Source organism: Doryrhamphus excisus, chromosome 6 (genome assembly GCF_030265055.1).
Source record: "Doryrhamphus excisus isolate RoL2022-K1 chromosome 6, RoL_Dexc_1.0, whole genome shotgun sequence".
NCBI classification, from domain to species: Eukaryota; Metazoa; Chordata; class Actinopteri; order Syngnathiformes; family Syngnathidae; genus Doryrhamphus; species Doryrhamphus excisus.
This window is the reverse complement of record NC_080471.1, coordinates 20,714,824-20,730,378: the sequence shown is the minus strand read 5'-3', so window position 1 is coordinate 20,730,378 and position 15,555 is coordinate 20,714,824. Positions and strand designations below refer to the sequence as shown.

Here is a 15,555-nt window from a genome sequence, read left to right as displayed (position 1 = left end):
ACATTGCATTTATTGTTTGGCTCATACCATTTTATTATAAAGATGAAAATCACACAAGAAATCAAACCTTAAAAACATACTGATGTAACGTCACTAATGAGTTATTCTTTTTGTCAGCTATTTAATCCTGCGTTCCAGCTGATCGCCCACCCAGAAACTGCTGACTTCCACGTGTCTAACAATTGTTGTTGCTCACCAGATGTGGAAGTGCAGAGAATGAAGAAGGCGGTCGAATCGCTAATGGCAGCCAATGAAGAGAAGGTATTTATTATAATTTGCCTTTAAATGGAATGGTATGGCCTTTATTGTCATTATACGAGATGTACGACGAGATTGGAGAGCTTCTCCTTTCAGTGCAATAGTCAAATAAAAAAAAAAAGTAGAGTAAAAAAAAGACAATTTAACAAGATATATACAAGATATATATATATATATATATATATATATATATATATATATATCTTGTATATATATATATATATATATATATATATATATATATATATATATATATATATATATATATATATATATATATATATCTTGTATATATCTTGTTAAATTGTCTATTTTTTACTCTCTCTCTCTCTCTATATATATATATATATATATATATATATATATATATATATACATTCATTGATAGCGTGTCGTGATAACTATGGTGTGCTTTGGCCGAAAGAAGTGACATATTTTGCTCTCATAAGCACTTAAAAGGTCATATGTGCTCTCCATTTGTGTTTGTTCATCTCTCCTGTTTGCAGGACCTTAAGATCGAAGAACTGAAGCAATCACTGCTGAGGTACAAGAAGGTTCAGGACATGGTCATGTCAGTACAAGGGAAAAAAGGTTAGATATCTTTATATTATCACATACTACAGTATTAATTGGCCCTGTACCCTAGAAACCGCCCATGAATGATACGGGAAAAGGCCGAAATGATACTGTGTCAAAGCCCAGGGCAGTGATACTCCAGAGTTTAACCATGTCCAGTATCAGCCCCCGAAGCTGTCCACTCAGAGCGCGCTGCTCTGGTATCGTGCCCGTGACAAACAACCAATCAGAGCACAGCGCATGAGCGTGAACACACACTATAAATATTCCTAGTGCTTCTCCAGTCACCAAAAAACCCAAACTTGATTATTGGAACTTTAATTGTCAGACATTGATAAGATAAGACTGTTGATAAAATATTATTGTTGAAATATTTTTGCAATTATTGTGTTTACACTGTTTAGATATAATACATGTAATAAACTGAACATTTTCTAGAAACAAAATGGTCTTTTGATTAAATAGTATGTGATAATAAGCTCATGATTAAATAGTATGTTATAATAAGATCATCAAATGGTTTGTCTGGTATCAGGCCCAGTATCATACCTAATAAATAGAGAGCAGTTCTTACAATGTAAAGAAAATATCGACATCAATGAAGGACATTACCATAACCCGAGATTGAGTGAGTCTCAGTTGAGAGTCTTCATTTGTGTTTTTTTTTGCCTATTATACAGCTCAGTCATTAAGCGTCTTATAAAATCATCTGTATATTGTTTAGTTACTACTGTATTTGATGTCTTCAGATGATAGTAGTAGTATGACGGAGAGGTTCCAATACCAAATAAATCGCATTTCTGTCATTGCTTTTTACCATTATATACAACAGAGAAACCGAAAGACAGTGAACATGTGGAGAGTCACGCTGATGGTTCCACTTCATGCTCATCAGCCAGCCATGTGTCTGTGGACAAAGATGAGCTTACAGACGTTGATGTGCAAAGGAGGAACGGAGATGAGGTTTGTGCATTATAATATAAGTCAATGTTAATACGAACAAATGTGTTTTTTTTGTGTAAGCTAACTCTTCTATTTGGCAAAAGGTGCACCCCGATTGTAGAAATAATAATTTCTTAATTTACATTATGAGACTGAATTGCATATTGCGTTACCTTGATGGCTGTGGATTTCTCAACCCTGGACTAAGCACTAAGTACTTCCTGTTTACATGTGTCACATGACTTACTCACAATATCCCACAAGGTCTGAGTAGTTTTCGTGCGCAGGTCATGTTGAACATTCAAATATAAACCATTACAACTTCTATTGGGCTCCACCAATGTCGCATCTTGTGAAGGATATAACCAGAACGTCAAATCGCATTCAACTTTAACACGGTCAGTTAGACACAAATGTCTCACACACACATCACTCATTTCAAATTAGCATTAAGGTGTTGACAGCCAATTAACTAAATCATTTATTCTGTCAGTTCTTGTGCAGTTTATGCTGGAGGCCCTTGAAGGCAACATTCACAGGCAGTGCACACTACCTAACAGTGTGGGTCTGTGTTTTGTGTTTATTTTGACGTTGGCGTGTAGATGGAGCTCTTCAATGGGCTGAGTGACGATGGTTCCCCCTCGCCCAGGCCTGCTGAGACTGAGCAACATTCAGAGTCTGCAGCAACACATGTGGAAAGGTGAAAGATGTTAAGATGTCCCCTACATCAGGGGTCTCAAACACGCCAAATGTGGCCCGCAGGACACTAGTTTGAGGCCCCCGCCTTGATATGAAAGTTTAATGTTGATATGGATGCTGTATGGTATCATGTACCCAGAAAAAATTATTACGTTTGATTAATGTTCATGTTAAAGGTTAAATAACTGTTAATAGTTATCCTCCCTATCCGTGTGGAAGTGGTAAGTTTTTGGCTATTTAAGTTTAAAGGACATAACTTGAAGGCTACCGTTTAGGTCGCTAGCTCTCTAGTTTGCGAGTTAGCATGTGTCTCAAGACCCTGCAGTTGCGCAATATGTTGTAAATAAAAAGAGTATAAATGTGACTATAGTCGTGTTTTGTCATGTCTACAGGGCTCTAATAATGCTTTGTTCATTTTAATCTGAAAAAAATAATTTGTCTACCCACCAACTATATGTGGTTTATTAAGTTTTTATTTTTGAGTTTTATTATTATTATTATATTTATTTATTACTGATTGATTGATTTTCTTTATTCTTGATTTATTTATTTTTCATCTTATTTTGTGCAGGAAAAATAAAAATTAAGATATTTGAGAACAGTGGAATGTTTTATCAGAGCTTTTATTGTAGAAAATCGGAACCAAAGCACTGAAAAAGTTTGTATATTTTTCTGTTTTTAATAAATGCGTTTTTATAACTAAATGCGCCCTACATAATAAATAATTGTGATTGATTTGTGCACTCTATGCTAAATACTGATCCTGACGCTTATTGCAGCAGCATAGCTACAGCAAAGACTACCAGCCACGACCTTGTAGAAAGGAGCAAAAATGAGAAGGTAAGCAACAATTAATAATAAAATAAGCCGTTTTGTAGTTTCCAAGCCACTAACCAACTGTCCTGCGTTTACTCCAGAACACAAGTGAGGAGATCATTCAAATGGGTGAGAAGCTATCAGCGAATCCCCCAGCAGCCTCGATCTCAACCACGGAAGAGGACAGCTTTGGCTCCAAAAAGGCACGCTCGTCTTTTGGAAAGGGCTTCTTTAAGCTTCGCGGGGGAAAGAAGACTGGAAACTCTCCAAATCTTGGTAAGCACATAACAAGGTGACTGACCTGAACTCATCTTTTTATAGGCCCAAGCCACACCCATGTGGTATATATACCACACAGGCCATTATTTGTCGCCCACACAATGAAAGTCCCCCAACCCCCACTCCGAGAACAGGCTCTTGTGTAAAAGTTTTCCTCCAAACTTGTGTTTATTTGGTAATGGTAATGGTTTTATTTCATTTGAACATGCATCAGATTACAATTGAATGCATCACATAATCAGTTCACAGTTCCACATGTCCAAAAGGAGTAGGAAGAAGCAAAGCTTATTAAATCCTACCCCTCCATCTGGTACTTTTACAATCAGTAACTGTTGCATTTGTTCACTTCCTGCTTTCCATAATACAGTTTAAGGTTTTTTTTGTTTGTTTTTGTAAAACAAAAATAAAAGGACGCAAAGCTGGGACTTTTTTTTTTTTGCTCAATTTTATTTCTACAATAGCCGGCAGGCCAATAAAAGAATGAACTGTGGGCTTAAAATTTGTTCACTTCCTGCTTTCCTAATATAGTTCTAGTTTTTATTTTTTTATTTTTTTTATTTTTGTCACGTACCGAAGTACGAGGCGATTTGACCATATCACATTTTCTGCACTATCTCAGTTTTACATTCCTATACAATAACTGGATGAATATAACGACTTTAACTAAAAAGAAAAGAGATTTTTTATTTCTTTGGACAAACCCCAATAAATCAGGCATCACTGGAAATCTCAGGATGTCCTTTCCACAGCACAACAGCTTTTATTTTTGTAGTGTTTTAACAGACTGTGAAACGCTGTGACATTGAATAAAAAATGCTTCTCTGGGTCTTAGGAAGTTGAAACAGAGTTGACAATATTTTTCGTCATTGTCGTCTAAAAGATTTTTAATTTTTAATTTTTTATTAATTTTATTAATTAAATTATATTTTTGTCACATGCCGAAGTCGGAGGTGATATGACCATCCAATGACATAATGTGTACCATAGTAAGTGTCAATATAGTGATATATATAGCACATCATGACTGGTTCAAGACTCTTCATCCTTGTATTTAGCAAACATCAACTGCTTGTATTGTTTCTTGAATTGGCTCATCGTTGTGCATTGTTTGAGGGTCTTACTCAATCCATTCCATAGTTTGATTCCACATACTGAAATGCTATGGCTAGCATAACGTAGTCCTAGCATAGAAGTGTTTCAAATGTACTTCTTCCCTGAGATCATATTTCTCCTCATATTTCAATCGTGAATTATGTGTGTCTTGTTTTTCTTTTTCGTTGGGTACCTGTGGTGTGTGTTGTGTCCATGTAACACATGAAGACCGCAACCGGAGTGCGAGCGCACCTATGCTAGGTACAGTATAACCTACTGGTCGTTTGCAGGGAGGACGGAGAAAGCTACTCTTTGTTATACAGCTGCGCCTTTTCTACTCATCGCCTGGGCTTACGTTGTAGCAGCTGCAGTTTGTTACTTGATGCTAGTCACATGATGTCTGTGCGGCATAAAGACAGTTTTCCTGTGTGCCTGCATGTGTTTTGCCTTCTTTTCACTCCCAACCCCAGACACATGTGTATCCAACTGAAATGATCATGTAATCTTCAAGAGCTTCATACGTTCTTCCATTATAACTCATTCACATGAATTTCTTTTCTTTCATGTTTTTGTCCGCATGCACCAGCTTGCATGCAAAGTCCAGCTTTTTGACCCCCCCCAAGGAGTCATCACATGTCCGTCTGGCTGCTTTCAGGCACCACAGACGAAGCCACGATTTCTGATGCTCAACACCTTGTTCATGTTCTGTGTCCGTTTTGTCCCGAAACAGCTGAAACCGAGCACCGAGGTACAGACCATCTGGACCTGGCTGGACTCCCTCAGAGGTCGGCAAACAGCGACAGCACGAATACGCTCTCCACCACTCCGGAGGGCAAGAAAAAGTCCAAAGGAATTAAGAAACTATTTGGCAAGTGAGTGGGAAAATTTGATGTCAAATATTCCCCCGACAGGCGGCCCGGCGGTCGAGTGATTAGCGCGCAGACCTTACAGCTAGGAGACCAGGGTTCAATTCCACCCTTGGCCATCTCTGTGTGGAGTTTGCATGTTCTCCCCGTGCATGCGTGGGTTTTCTCCGGGTACTCCGGTTTCCTCCCACATTCCAAAAACATGCTAGGTTAATTAGCGACTCCAAATTGTCCATAGGTATGAATGTGAGTGTGAATGGTTGTTTGTCTATATGTGCCCTGTGATTGGCTGGCGACCAGTCCAGGGTGTACCCCGCCTCTTGCCCGAAGACAGCTGGGATAGGCTCCAGCACCCTCGTGAGGAAAAAGCGGTAGAAAATGAATGAATGAATGAATGAATATTCCCTGACAAACACCTTGTTAAAATGTAAATGATATTATTCCAATGAAGGCTTAAAAGAAGTCAGTCTACTACATTTAACCTGGATGACAACCTGCCACCTGGAGATTTTAAAAGAGGCGGAGTGCGAGCCACAGCCGGACCCAGGCTCGGTTGGTCTCGGGACTTCCAGCGCGTCAACAAGTAGGCATTCATTCAATAATTCCACTCTTGTCTTCAGCAAGCTGAGTTTTAATTTTTACCCCGTTTACTTCATGGGAATCACAGTGACGTGGACGCTCCCTTCGCACGCTGGTCAAAGGATCAAGTGTGCGACTGGCTGCAGGAGCAAGGTCTCGGTCTTTATGTGAACATGGCACGGGTTTGGATTTCCTCCGGACAGACGCTGCTTCAGGCCTCCCAACAGGACCTGGAGAGGGTGAGATGGAACAGAAAAGAGGCTGTATTATAGTCAATGAAAACACACGTCCCCTTGTTGATTTTCAGGAACTGGGCATCAAACACTCGCTGCACCGTAAGAAGCTGCAGCTGGCTCTGCAGGCTCTCGGCTCAGAGGAAGAGGACAATAAGGGAAAGCTTGACTACAACTGGGTGACGAGTGAGTAGCAGCTGACCATTCAACTACTACTACTTTGTGACAGTGTTGTTGCTATGACAACCTGTTTTGCTCCTCCTATCAGGGTGGCTGGATGACATCGGGCTGCCACAGTATAAGACTCAGTTTGATGAGGGACGGGTGGACGGTCGCATGTTGCACTACATGACTGTGGTGAGTGGTTTTTGATGGATTGATAGATGGATTTATTCATCTCCAAGAATTGTAGTGCTGGACTCACTGTCGAATCCCGCACCCCAACTCTGACAAGCTGACACCGGGTGGAAATGCTGTAGCTAGTATGCTAATACCTAGCGCTGATTTAGCTGAAGCCAGACTGAAATGTTGTTGTTAGCACGCTTACTGTTAGCATGTTAACGCCTGAAAAAAACACCTGAAAAAAACAAAAAAATCAAAAATACTAGTTTTAGCATGTTAATAATGCTAGCATGCCAGCTGTTAGCATGCTAACACTGGATGTGAATACACTGTCGGTTTATACCTTTTTGAAAATAACAAAAAAGCTAACAGGCTAATTGTAGCATGCTAACAATTTGAACATGCTAGCTGTTAGCACGCTAGCACATAGCATAATAGCGCTTAATATATATATGTAAATTCATACATATGAAAATGGCTTAAATGCTAACTTGCTAACATGAACACATTAGCAATGTTAACATTTAAAACTGTTAGCATGTTAACAAGTTAGCAAAAATGCTAACTTGCTAATGTTAGCATGTTAGCAAAAATGCTAACTTGCTAATGTTAGCAAAAATGCTAACTTGCTAATGTTAGCAAAAATGCTAACTTGCTAATGTTAGCATGCTAACACCTAACATGAAAACACTGTCTATGTAAGTTTTTACCTATAACAACACATTAAAAAAATCATGCTAACACCTAGCATGCTAGTGGTTAGTCTACTTGACAACATCACAGCATTGAGCTCTGCTGAAAGTGTCAGATTAATCTTGACTGATTCACTCAAGACGAAATACTTCACACCAGCCATCAAAGAAAACTGGTAACCAGTAAGACAGTTGCCGTATTGTTTCAAAATGATCGTTTACGATTTAGCGATTAGCATCTCGGAATCCAATACACAATAAAAAAATACTTTCATTTCATAGGCATGTGTGTTATTAGGAAAGCAGGAAGTGAACAAATGTTACAAATATAACAGTTACTGATTGTAAAAGTACCACATGGAGGGGTAGGATTTAATAAGCTTTGCTTCTTCCTACTCCTTTTGGACATGTGGAACTGAACTGATTATGTGATGCATTCAATTGTAATCTGATACATGTTCAAATGATACGTGACAAAAATATAAAAAAATTTTTTTTAACTCTATTAGGAAAGCAGGAAGTGAACAAATGTAACAGTTACTGATTGTAAAAGTACCAGATGGAGGGGTAGGATTTAATAAGCTTTGCTTCTTCCTACTCCTTTTGGACATGTGGAACTGTGAACTGATTATGTGATGCATTCAATTGTAATCTGATACATGTTCAAATGAAATAAAACCATTAAAATAATCATATGAAATATTCATACCATCTCTACTGATTCACCTTTTTAAAGTTACTGTTGTATTATGAGGATCCTTTTGACGCCGTTGACGTGTCCTTGTGCTCCCAGGATGACCTTCTCTCCCTGAAGGTCGGCAGCGTCCTACACCACCTCAGCATCAAGAGAGCCATCCAAGTCCTGCGACTCAACAACTATGAGCCCAACTGCTTACGACGCAGACCATCTGACGAGGTTCAGACCTCATCGTTTCTCTGATCAAGTCACTTTTTTTTTTGTAAACATTTAAACTCACCTTCTCGTACATGTCTTACAGAATAACATATCACCAGCGGAGATTTCCCAGTGGACCAACCACAGAGTCATGGAGTGGCTGCGTTCAGCCGATCTGGCCGAGTACGCTCCCAACTTGAGAGGGAGCGGCGTTCATGGAGGTCTTATGGTGAGGGAGGAAGTTGTAGATTCCATAAGAACAGATAAATAAGACACAGTTTGTCTGAAATCAGGTGCTGGAGCCGCGCTTTAATGTGGAGACCATGGCGCTGCTGTTGAACATCCCCCCCAACAAGACTCTACTGCGTCGCCATCTCGCCACGCATTTCAACCTGCTCGTTGGTTCCGAGGCCCAGCAGCTCAAACAGGAATGTTTGGAAAACCCGGACTATACTCTGCTGACTGCTACCATCAAGGTTAAGGTGGGTGCACAGTACTGCTTCCTAATATCAGATGACATTTCCTATACTAATTTTTTAAAAACATTGTTATTGGCCCCCGGGGAACATTACATATAAATTAAATAATAAATTAATAAAAATTAATAAATAAACAGGAAACATTATGGAGGGAGACACATTAAAAGGAGATAAAATTGCCGTTAAAACAAATCTCACAAATAAACAAAAACATGATTGTGTCAGTGTGAGAGGTCTCACTCGATCACATTTTGTATTTGCTGAATGTTTGTGCACGAGTTTAAGAGCTAATATGCTAATAATATAACAAAAATAGTAATACAAAAATATGCTTGCTGACTGCATTGTTTTAAATAATGGCCCATAGTTCCGAAATCGATATCCTTTTACATCAGGGGTCTCAAACTCAATTTACTTGGGGGGCCACTGGAGCTAGGGTCTGGGCAAGGCTGGGCCACATCAGGTTTTCCAAAAAAAAAACAAAAAAAACACATTTATTAAAAACAGAAAAATTAATAAACTTTGCTTTTGTTCCGATTTTCTACAATAAAAGCTCTGATAAAACATTCCACTGTTAAATATCTTAATTTTTATTTTTCTACACAAAATAAGATGAAAAATAAATAAACAAATCAAGAATAAAGAAAATCAATCAATAATAAATAAATATTATAATAATAATAAAACACCAAATAATAAAAACTTAAGAAACCACATATAGTTGGTGGGTAGACAAATTATTTTTTTCAGATTAAAATGAACAAAGCATTATTAGAGCCCTGTAGACATGACAAAACACGACTATAGTCACATTTATTCTCTTTTTATTTACAACATATTGCGCAACTGCAGGGTCTTGAGACACATGCTAACTCGCAAACTAGAGAGCTAGCGACCTAAACGGTAGCCTTCAAGTTATTTCCTTTAAACTTAAATAGCCAAAAACTTACCACTTCCACACAGATAGGGAGGATAACTATTAACAGTTATTTAACCTTTAACATGAACATTAATCAAACGTAATATTTTTTTTCTGGGTACATGATACCATACAGCATCCATATCAAACTTGCGCGGGCCGCACTAACATTAAACTTTCATATCAAGGCGGGGGCCTCAAACTAGTGTCCTGCGGGCCACAATATGTGTTCTCCAATATGTTTTTGACGGGCAAAATTCCCCAAAAAGTGCAGTTTCCCTTTAAGAACTTAAGTGGTTCCAACACTTACTTATTTACTGTATCCCACCACTAACTTAAAAAAACTAAAAACACTAAATATTATCTTCCTTTTCACACACACCAGCCCAGGAAACTGTCGTTTGGTAACTTTGGCAGTCTAAGGAAGAAAAGGCAGGACGAAAGCGAGGAGTACGTGTGTCCTATGGACGTGGAGATGCCCAAAGGACGGAGTTTTCAAAAAGGCTTTGAGCTCCAAATCTACGAGGACGACCTTGATCGTCTAGAACAGGTGATCTTGACACTGCTGAATGTTTCCATAAATGTGCTCAAAAATATGAAATATGTTTATTGCAGTTGACACTGAGTTAATGTAGTTTGAAGTTTGCTTTTTTTTTTTTTTTTTTTTTTTTTAAACAGATGGACGACTCTGAGGGAACTGTCAGACAAATCGGCGCATTTTCTGAAGGAATCCAGAACCTGACGGTGAAAATAGTCACACATGTTGACAAATGAAGTACTTGGTACTTGGTAGAGCTAACAGGTATTTTTCCTGTATGTTTATCCCAGAGTATGTTGAAAGAAGATGAATTCTTCAAGGAGATGTCAAACTCCCCGAACCCCAGCGTAACAGACGATGACTCCACTGCATGAGACTGACCCGGTCTGACCCGGTCCCGCTTTGAAAACCCGACTTGCCAACCTTCTCCACCTTCTCAACACATCTAGCTGTTTCTTGGAGTTCCCTTACGAGGATGAGCCATAGCTATTTCCATCCCGTTTTCTGTTCATTGCTTATTTTTGTTTCCAAGGGAACATTTTAGGATGACACCACTTCCTGCCAGCTGGATTCTGGAAATATTTTGTACTAAGTTATGTGCTGGCATTGCTTTTGTTTATTGTCTAACTAAAGCCGAGACGACATTATACCAATATAGATTTAATATACCTTTTTAAATTGTTTAATTCGTGGAAATATTCATTGGGTTGTGGCGTTAGTTGTATTTTTCAATGACGGCTGCTAGCTTTTCCACTTCCACGGTAATGTAACATTTCAAATGCAAAGTCATTTGTCTTATATTTTCAATTACAGTATATTTTGCATGCATTTGCACCCGTAAGTAAGCTGACACATTCATGTGAAATATTTTTTAAATACACACATTAGCTTTTCCACAGATTGTTTTGTCCCGTGGCAAGTTTGAGATCAATAAAGTAATTTAAAGCAGTATGGTTGTCAACGCAAAGTGAATATAGTTAGTTACTCATTTTCAACATAAAGGGGTTCTTTATATGTACTGTACTGTCAAAGTTAGTATTTTATTTGTGTACTCAGCTGGATTTTTTGTTTCCTTGCCTCTAACAAGTAAATATATATGTTTACAAGTAAATACAATATGAAGCACAGCGCCATCTGGTGGCCGATGTTCCGGCATGAAGCATTGACTTTGGGTCCACTCTGCGCCTGCGCAGTCATGAGATTCATGCTAGGACTCAGGCACACTTATCAGCAATTGTCAACAATGCAACAATAATTCATAAAACAATGCAAATCTATGTAACAATCTCGACAAAACAATAGTTATTACCTTTTTAATAAACAAGAATTGTTTGAGTAAAGTAAATTAGTTAATAAGTTACGATGGGATGTTAGGGCCACATTGAGGGGCGAAAAGCCGTCTCTTTCGGCTCCCAAGTGGCTCAGATTTTTGTTGTCTCAAATTAATTTATTACCAAATAATGTGTCAAAATGAATTAGAAATGTAAAAAAATACACGATAAACCTCAACGAACAGCTACAAAAATAAAGTATAATGCTATCTTTATAAATACATAGACAAAGACCCATCTCAATAGACAAAACAGGTCATATCTTTTTTTCCACGAACGAACCGGCTCTAGGAACCCCTCCCCTCCAAACTGGACCCATCTTAACCAATGACATTCGCCTTTAACAGAAAACAGACGATGAAACGAATAATCGAAGCGAACCGATTCCTGCAGTTCATTTCAAAGAGTCGTCTCTTAGAGGCGATTCGTTCACGACCGACACATCACCAATACTGTACATATTAACGGAGAGTTCATGCAAGTCGCATCATGTCTTCTCGGTTCGTATGTTTTTTTTTCTTGTACTATTTAAAAAGTCAATTGTGAACGTTTTATTCCCGAGTTGTCGTGTATTTGTGATATTGTTACGAGGCTTTGTATTACTATAACATTCCTAATGTGTTTTTAAAAGGTTGTGTGGGCTCCTTCTCCTTCTTGGGGTGGTCCTTGGTGGAGTCAAAGCGTCGAGGTATTGCTAAAATTGTATTTATGTTGTTATTTATGAATAAAGTGACAATACGTGTTTCCATGACAGACTGTCAGTAAATCAGGAACTTTCTAACCTTTTCAACGAGCTGTGGATTTTGGATGTCAATCGGATGACCCCTGGTGTAGATTACAACATCTCTGTACAGGTGTGTATCACTTTCTCTTCTTTCTCGCTTGTGTATTTTATTTAACAAAGTTGTGTTTGTTCGGGGTGCGCAGGGTCGAGCTGGTTATGTAAGCCAAGGCACTCATGTTGTTCAAGATCGCGCTTCTCTGCCTCTCTTCTCCAACGTCAACGAGAACAAGATGAGGAACACAACCACCATCTCAAGTCAGTGAGAGCAAGACATTTGGAGATGCTGTTGCCGACTTATAAGGATGCTTATGACGTCACAAGAATTTCAGCTTGCTATAGCGACAGCAAGAACACTTTAATATGTAAACTATGTACGCTGCGTACTTTGTACGTACTTATTCGTCGCATTTTTTTGTCATTCTGAATTGCTACCACTCGATTTTGCTATTCCACCACTTAGCCAAAATGGCGACGGTTGAAGGCGGTTAACGGCTATCGCTGCCCGCCGTTACCAACTCCGTAGTAAGAAAATCAGCTATTGGCTGTCGTTGAAGTCATTACCTAATTTACATATAATTTGCATATAATGTAACATACTGTAGGAAAAACGCAGAACATCGTGGCAGAGACAAAAAAAGTGAGTAAAAACACTGTAATTACATTGAGAACCACAGATATATTTTTTTTAATCAGTGATAGAGTCTCCAAGTTGGTAACACTGAGATTGAGTGCACTTTTAAGCTCAAGTGCGAGTGTGAAAGTGCATGATTTGAGACACAGACAACAATTGTTAGCCTTTGCCAGTGGTGATGTACAATATATAGGATGACAACAGCGTTGTGTCTAAAGTGCGGTTAGGACAGGGTCATTTTTGGCTAGCATTTAATGATAATAAAATGTATTAATTATTAATTACATATACAGTATATGCATTGAGTGTCATTTCCACAAAGCTAATATGTGGATGTTTTGTTTGCAGTCATTCTCCCATGGGTGACATGGCAGTTTTCAGTGCTTTGCTGGTGTTTGCTTGGAAAAATATCTATTTCTAATAACCTGATGTCTGTGAATGCAACTGGAGTTCTTGTCCGTGCTTTTGCTTGCTATACCGCCAAGGAGTTCGTGCATACGCAGCTGCATAATCGTTGCAGACAGACCCAACATGCGTGTTTTTGTCATGTTGGGAGTGTGTTAGTAGTATTAATAAACTAATAAATTAATTAATAAATGTTCCTTTTAGGGTTGATGAAGCTGCTGGACAACTATGAGAGGTCCACTGGTGTGTCGGAACAAGTCACCGCTGAAGAGCGGATTGAGACCAACCTCTTCCTGGATGCTGTGTTGGAGACAGAAGTCATGAAGGTACGTCATGTTACCAGTTTGTATGTCAGTTTAGTCCTCTCATGATTGGGATTTCATGGCCCATGCTGATTTCTTCTTCTTGGTCTGTGAGGCTGTAGCTGATCCCCAAAGGGAGTTTGGTCTTCGGAAAGAACATATTGTCTTCGGAAAGAACAAGAACACATTCCTTCATAGCGTCAGAGAGAGAACAGAAAACATATGTGTGCAGCTTTGGAATGCTGGAGAAATTTGATAGCCGGCTTATAGCGCTTAACTTCCTGTTGCTGGTTTATACTTATAGGTTATCACATGGTTTGTCTGGTATCTTATTATCACATACTATTTAATCATGAGCTTATTATCACATACTATTTAATCAAAAGACCATTTTGTTTCCAGAAAATGTTCAGTTTATTACATGTATTATATCTAAACAGTGTAAACACAATAATTGCAAAAATATTTCAACAATAATATTTTATCAACAGTCTTATCGGCCTTTTCCCGTATCATTCATGGGCGGTTTCTAGGGTACAGGGCCAATTAATACTGTAGTATGTGATAAAAGTACATACTACATACACAATACAGTAATATTAATATAGAAGACTATCACGCTTTCGCTGTCATACAGGGGGTGTAAATGTCATTAAATGTGTCTTGGCAGCGAGCTCACAGATATCTAGTGACTAAAGGACAGTCTTCTTCTGATGTGAGACACTTTAAGAGTCAGCTGCACCTGATCTGGTTTCATCTTTACTACAGACAGAGAAATACCGGGTGAGAATAATGCATTTTTTTATGTGTTTGTTTTTGCTGGTATAAACTAATGTATTTGTCAGGCCGGACTCTTGTGGCTTTGAGCACGTCTTTGTCGGAGAGATCAAATCTGCCAATGAAATCATGGGATTTCATAACTGGATCCAATTCTACCTCCAAGAGAAAAGCAGAGAGCTGGACTACAAAGGCTACAAAGCCAGGGATCACGACTTGGTACGTGGTACACTTTCACTAGTCCACGTCTTCATGTGATGTAACCCTCGTGTCCTTTCCAGCCGGACCAAGACGACCACGTCCTGAACCTCCAGTTCAGTTGGCACAGCGTGCTCAAACCTGTGGGCAGCTCCTTCATCGGCACCAGCCCCGAGTTCGAGATGGCCATTTTCACAGTTCTCTTCCTCATGAACACGGAGAGAAGCACCACAGTGTTGGTGAACATCGACCAGTGTCAGATGGAGCTGGTGGTTATCAGACACGGACGCTCCCTTGGGACGGCGTACCCCAAGCTCCTCAGCAGCAACAGCAGACATATTAGACAGCACTCACACTGAGCTTATGTTACATTTGAATTTTTCTTTACACTCATACCATACCTCGTCTTCCCACTAAGTAAAATAACCAGTATTATACTCAAATGGAATGACTATGAGTTAACAAAAAATAATTGTAATAAAAACATTATTCATAGCAGTTCCCTGAGAATACTTATTTTGGTGTCTATGGTAGACAGGAGGTGTTTCTAACAAGAAAATGGCTACAGTAACAGTAAATCGTACCATACAAAATCAAATATTTCTATATGAAAACGCCATGTTTACATTCTTTTACGCTTAGCTATTCACTCATTTATTTTGAAGAACATGTTCTGCTGCCGGATGTTGAGAGGCTTTTACTTTGTTAAGGAAGGTGCTTTCATAGGCAGCGTGTGTGTAGTGATTGTGTATTATAGCTAATGGACCCCTAGTGGTCTGATGGAAAAAGGACAGCCACGTTGAAGCGCCCTCTGCCCTGGCTGTTGGTGGCTACATTGGAGCGCCCCCTTTCGAAAAATAGTCGTAAATCGTGAAAAGAAATCGTGCTATTACCGTTGCTACAGGCTAAACGTCACATAAAT

The 15,555-nt window shown here is 38.9% G+C and overlaps 2 protein-coding genes across 9 annotated transcripts in view; both read left to right on the top strand.

Moving 5' to 3' along the window:
- The window catches only part of ppfibp1b (PPFIA binding protein 1b), a 28,719-nt gene extending 17,568 nt beyond the window's left edge, over positions 1-11,151 (top strand). The window contains exons 11-28 of one of the 8 annotated variants that reach the window (XM_058076191.1): positions 200-261; positions 765-849; positions 1,667-1,797; positions 2,379-2,476; positions 3,258-3,315; positions 3,393-3,567; positions 4,891-4,923; positions 5,393-5,534; positions 5,980-6,111; positions 6,196-6,346; positions 6,415-6,526; positions 6,609-6,697; positions 8,168-8,290; positions 8,373-8,498; positions 8,563-8,751; positions 10,053-10,217; positions 10,346-10,411; positions 10,496-11,151. In XM_058076191.1, coding sequence (XP_057932174.1) covers positions 200-261; positions 765-849; positions 1,667-1,797; positions 2,379-2,476; positions 3,258-3,315; positions 3,393-3,567; positions 4,891-4,923; positions 5,393-5,534; positions 5,980-6,111; positions 6,196-6,346; positions 6,415-6,526; positions 6,609-6,697; positions 8,168-8,290; positions 8,373-8,498; positions 8,563-8,751; positions 10,053-10,217; positions 10,346-10,411; positions 10,496-10,579 — 2,021 coding nt within the window. In that variant the 3' untranslated portion in view covers positions 10,580-11,151. Of the gene's footprint in view, positions 1-199; positions 262-764; positions 850-1,666; positions 1,798-2,378; positions 2,477-3,254; positions 3,316-3,392; positions 3,568-4,890; positions 4,924-5,392; positions 5,535-5,979; positions 6,112-6,195; positions 6,347-6,414; positions 6,527-6,608; positions 6,698-8,167; positions 8,291-8,372; positions 8,499-8,562; positions 8,752-10,052; positions 10,218-10,345; positions 10,412-10,495 lie in introns of all 8 variants that reach the window. The other 7 variants (XM_058076190.1, XM_058076193.1, XM_058076194.1 and 4 more) reach the window with 7 other exon arrangements.
- Positions 11,152-11,875: 724 nt separating this feature from the next.
- endouc (endonuclease, polyU-specific C) lies at positions 11,876-15,128 on the top strand. The gene is made up of 8 exons (XM_058076204.1): positions 11,876-12,036; positions 12,168-12,224; positions 12,291-12,390; positions 12,464-12,575; positions 13,561-13,682; positions 14,329-14,441; positions 14,504-14,654; positions 14,717-15,128. Exons 1-8 carry the CDS (start codon positions 12,026-12,028, stop codon positions 14,990-14,992), a joined length of 942 nt encoding a protein of 313 aa, XP_057932187.1. The 5' UTR covers positions 11,876-12,025; the 3' UTR covers positions 14,993-15,128.
- The last annotated feature ends 427 nt before the right edge of the window (positions 15,129-15,555 follow it).

Coding starts and splice junctions, on each gene's coding strand:
- endouc (XM_058076204.1), top strand. Junction 12,225..12,290: donor GGTGGAGTCAAAGCGTCGAG/GTATTGCTAAAA, acceptor TTTCCATGACAG/ACTGTCAGTAAATCAGGAAC. Junction 13,683..14,328: donor TGGAGACAGAAGTCATGAAG/GTACGTCATGTT, acceptor GTGTCTTGGCAG/CGAGCTCACAGATATCTAGT.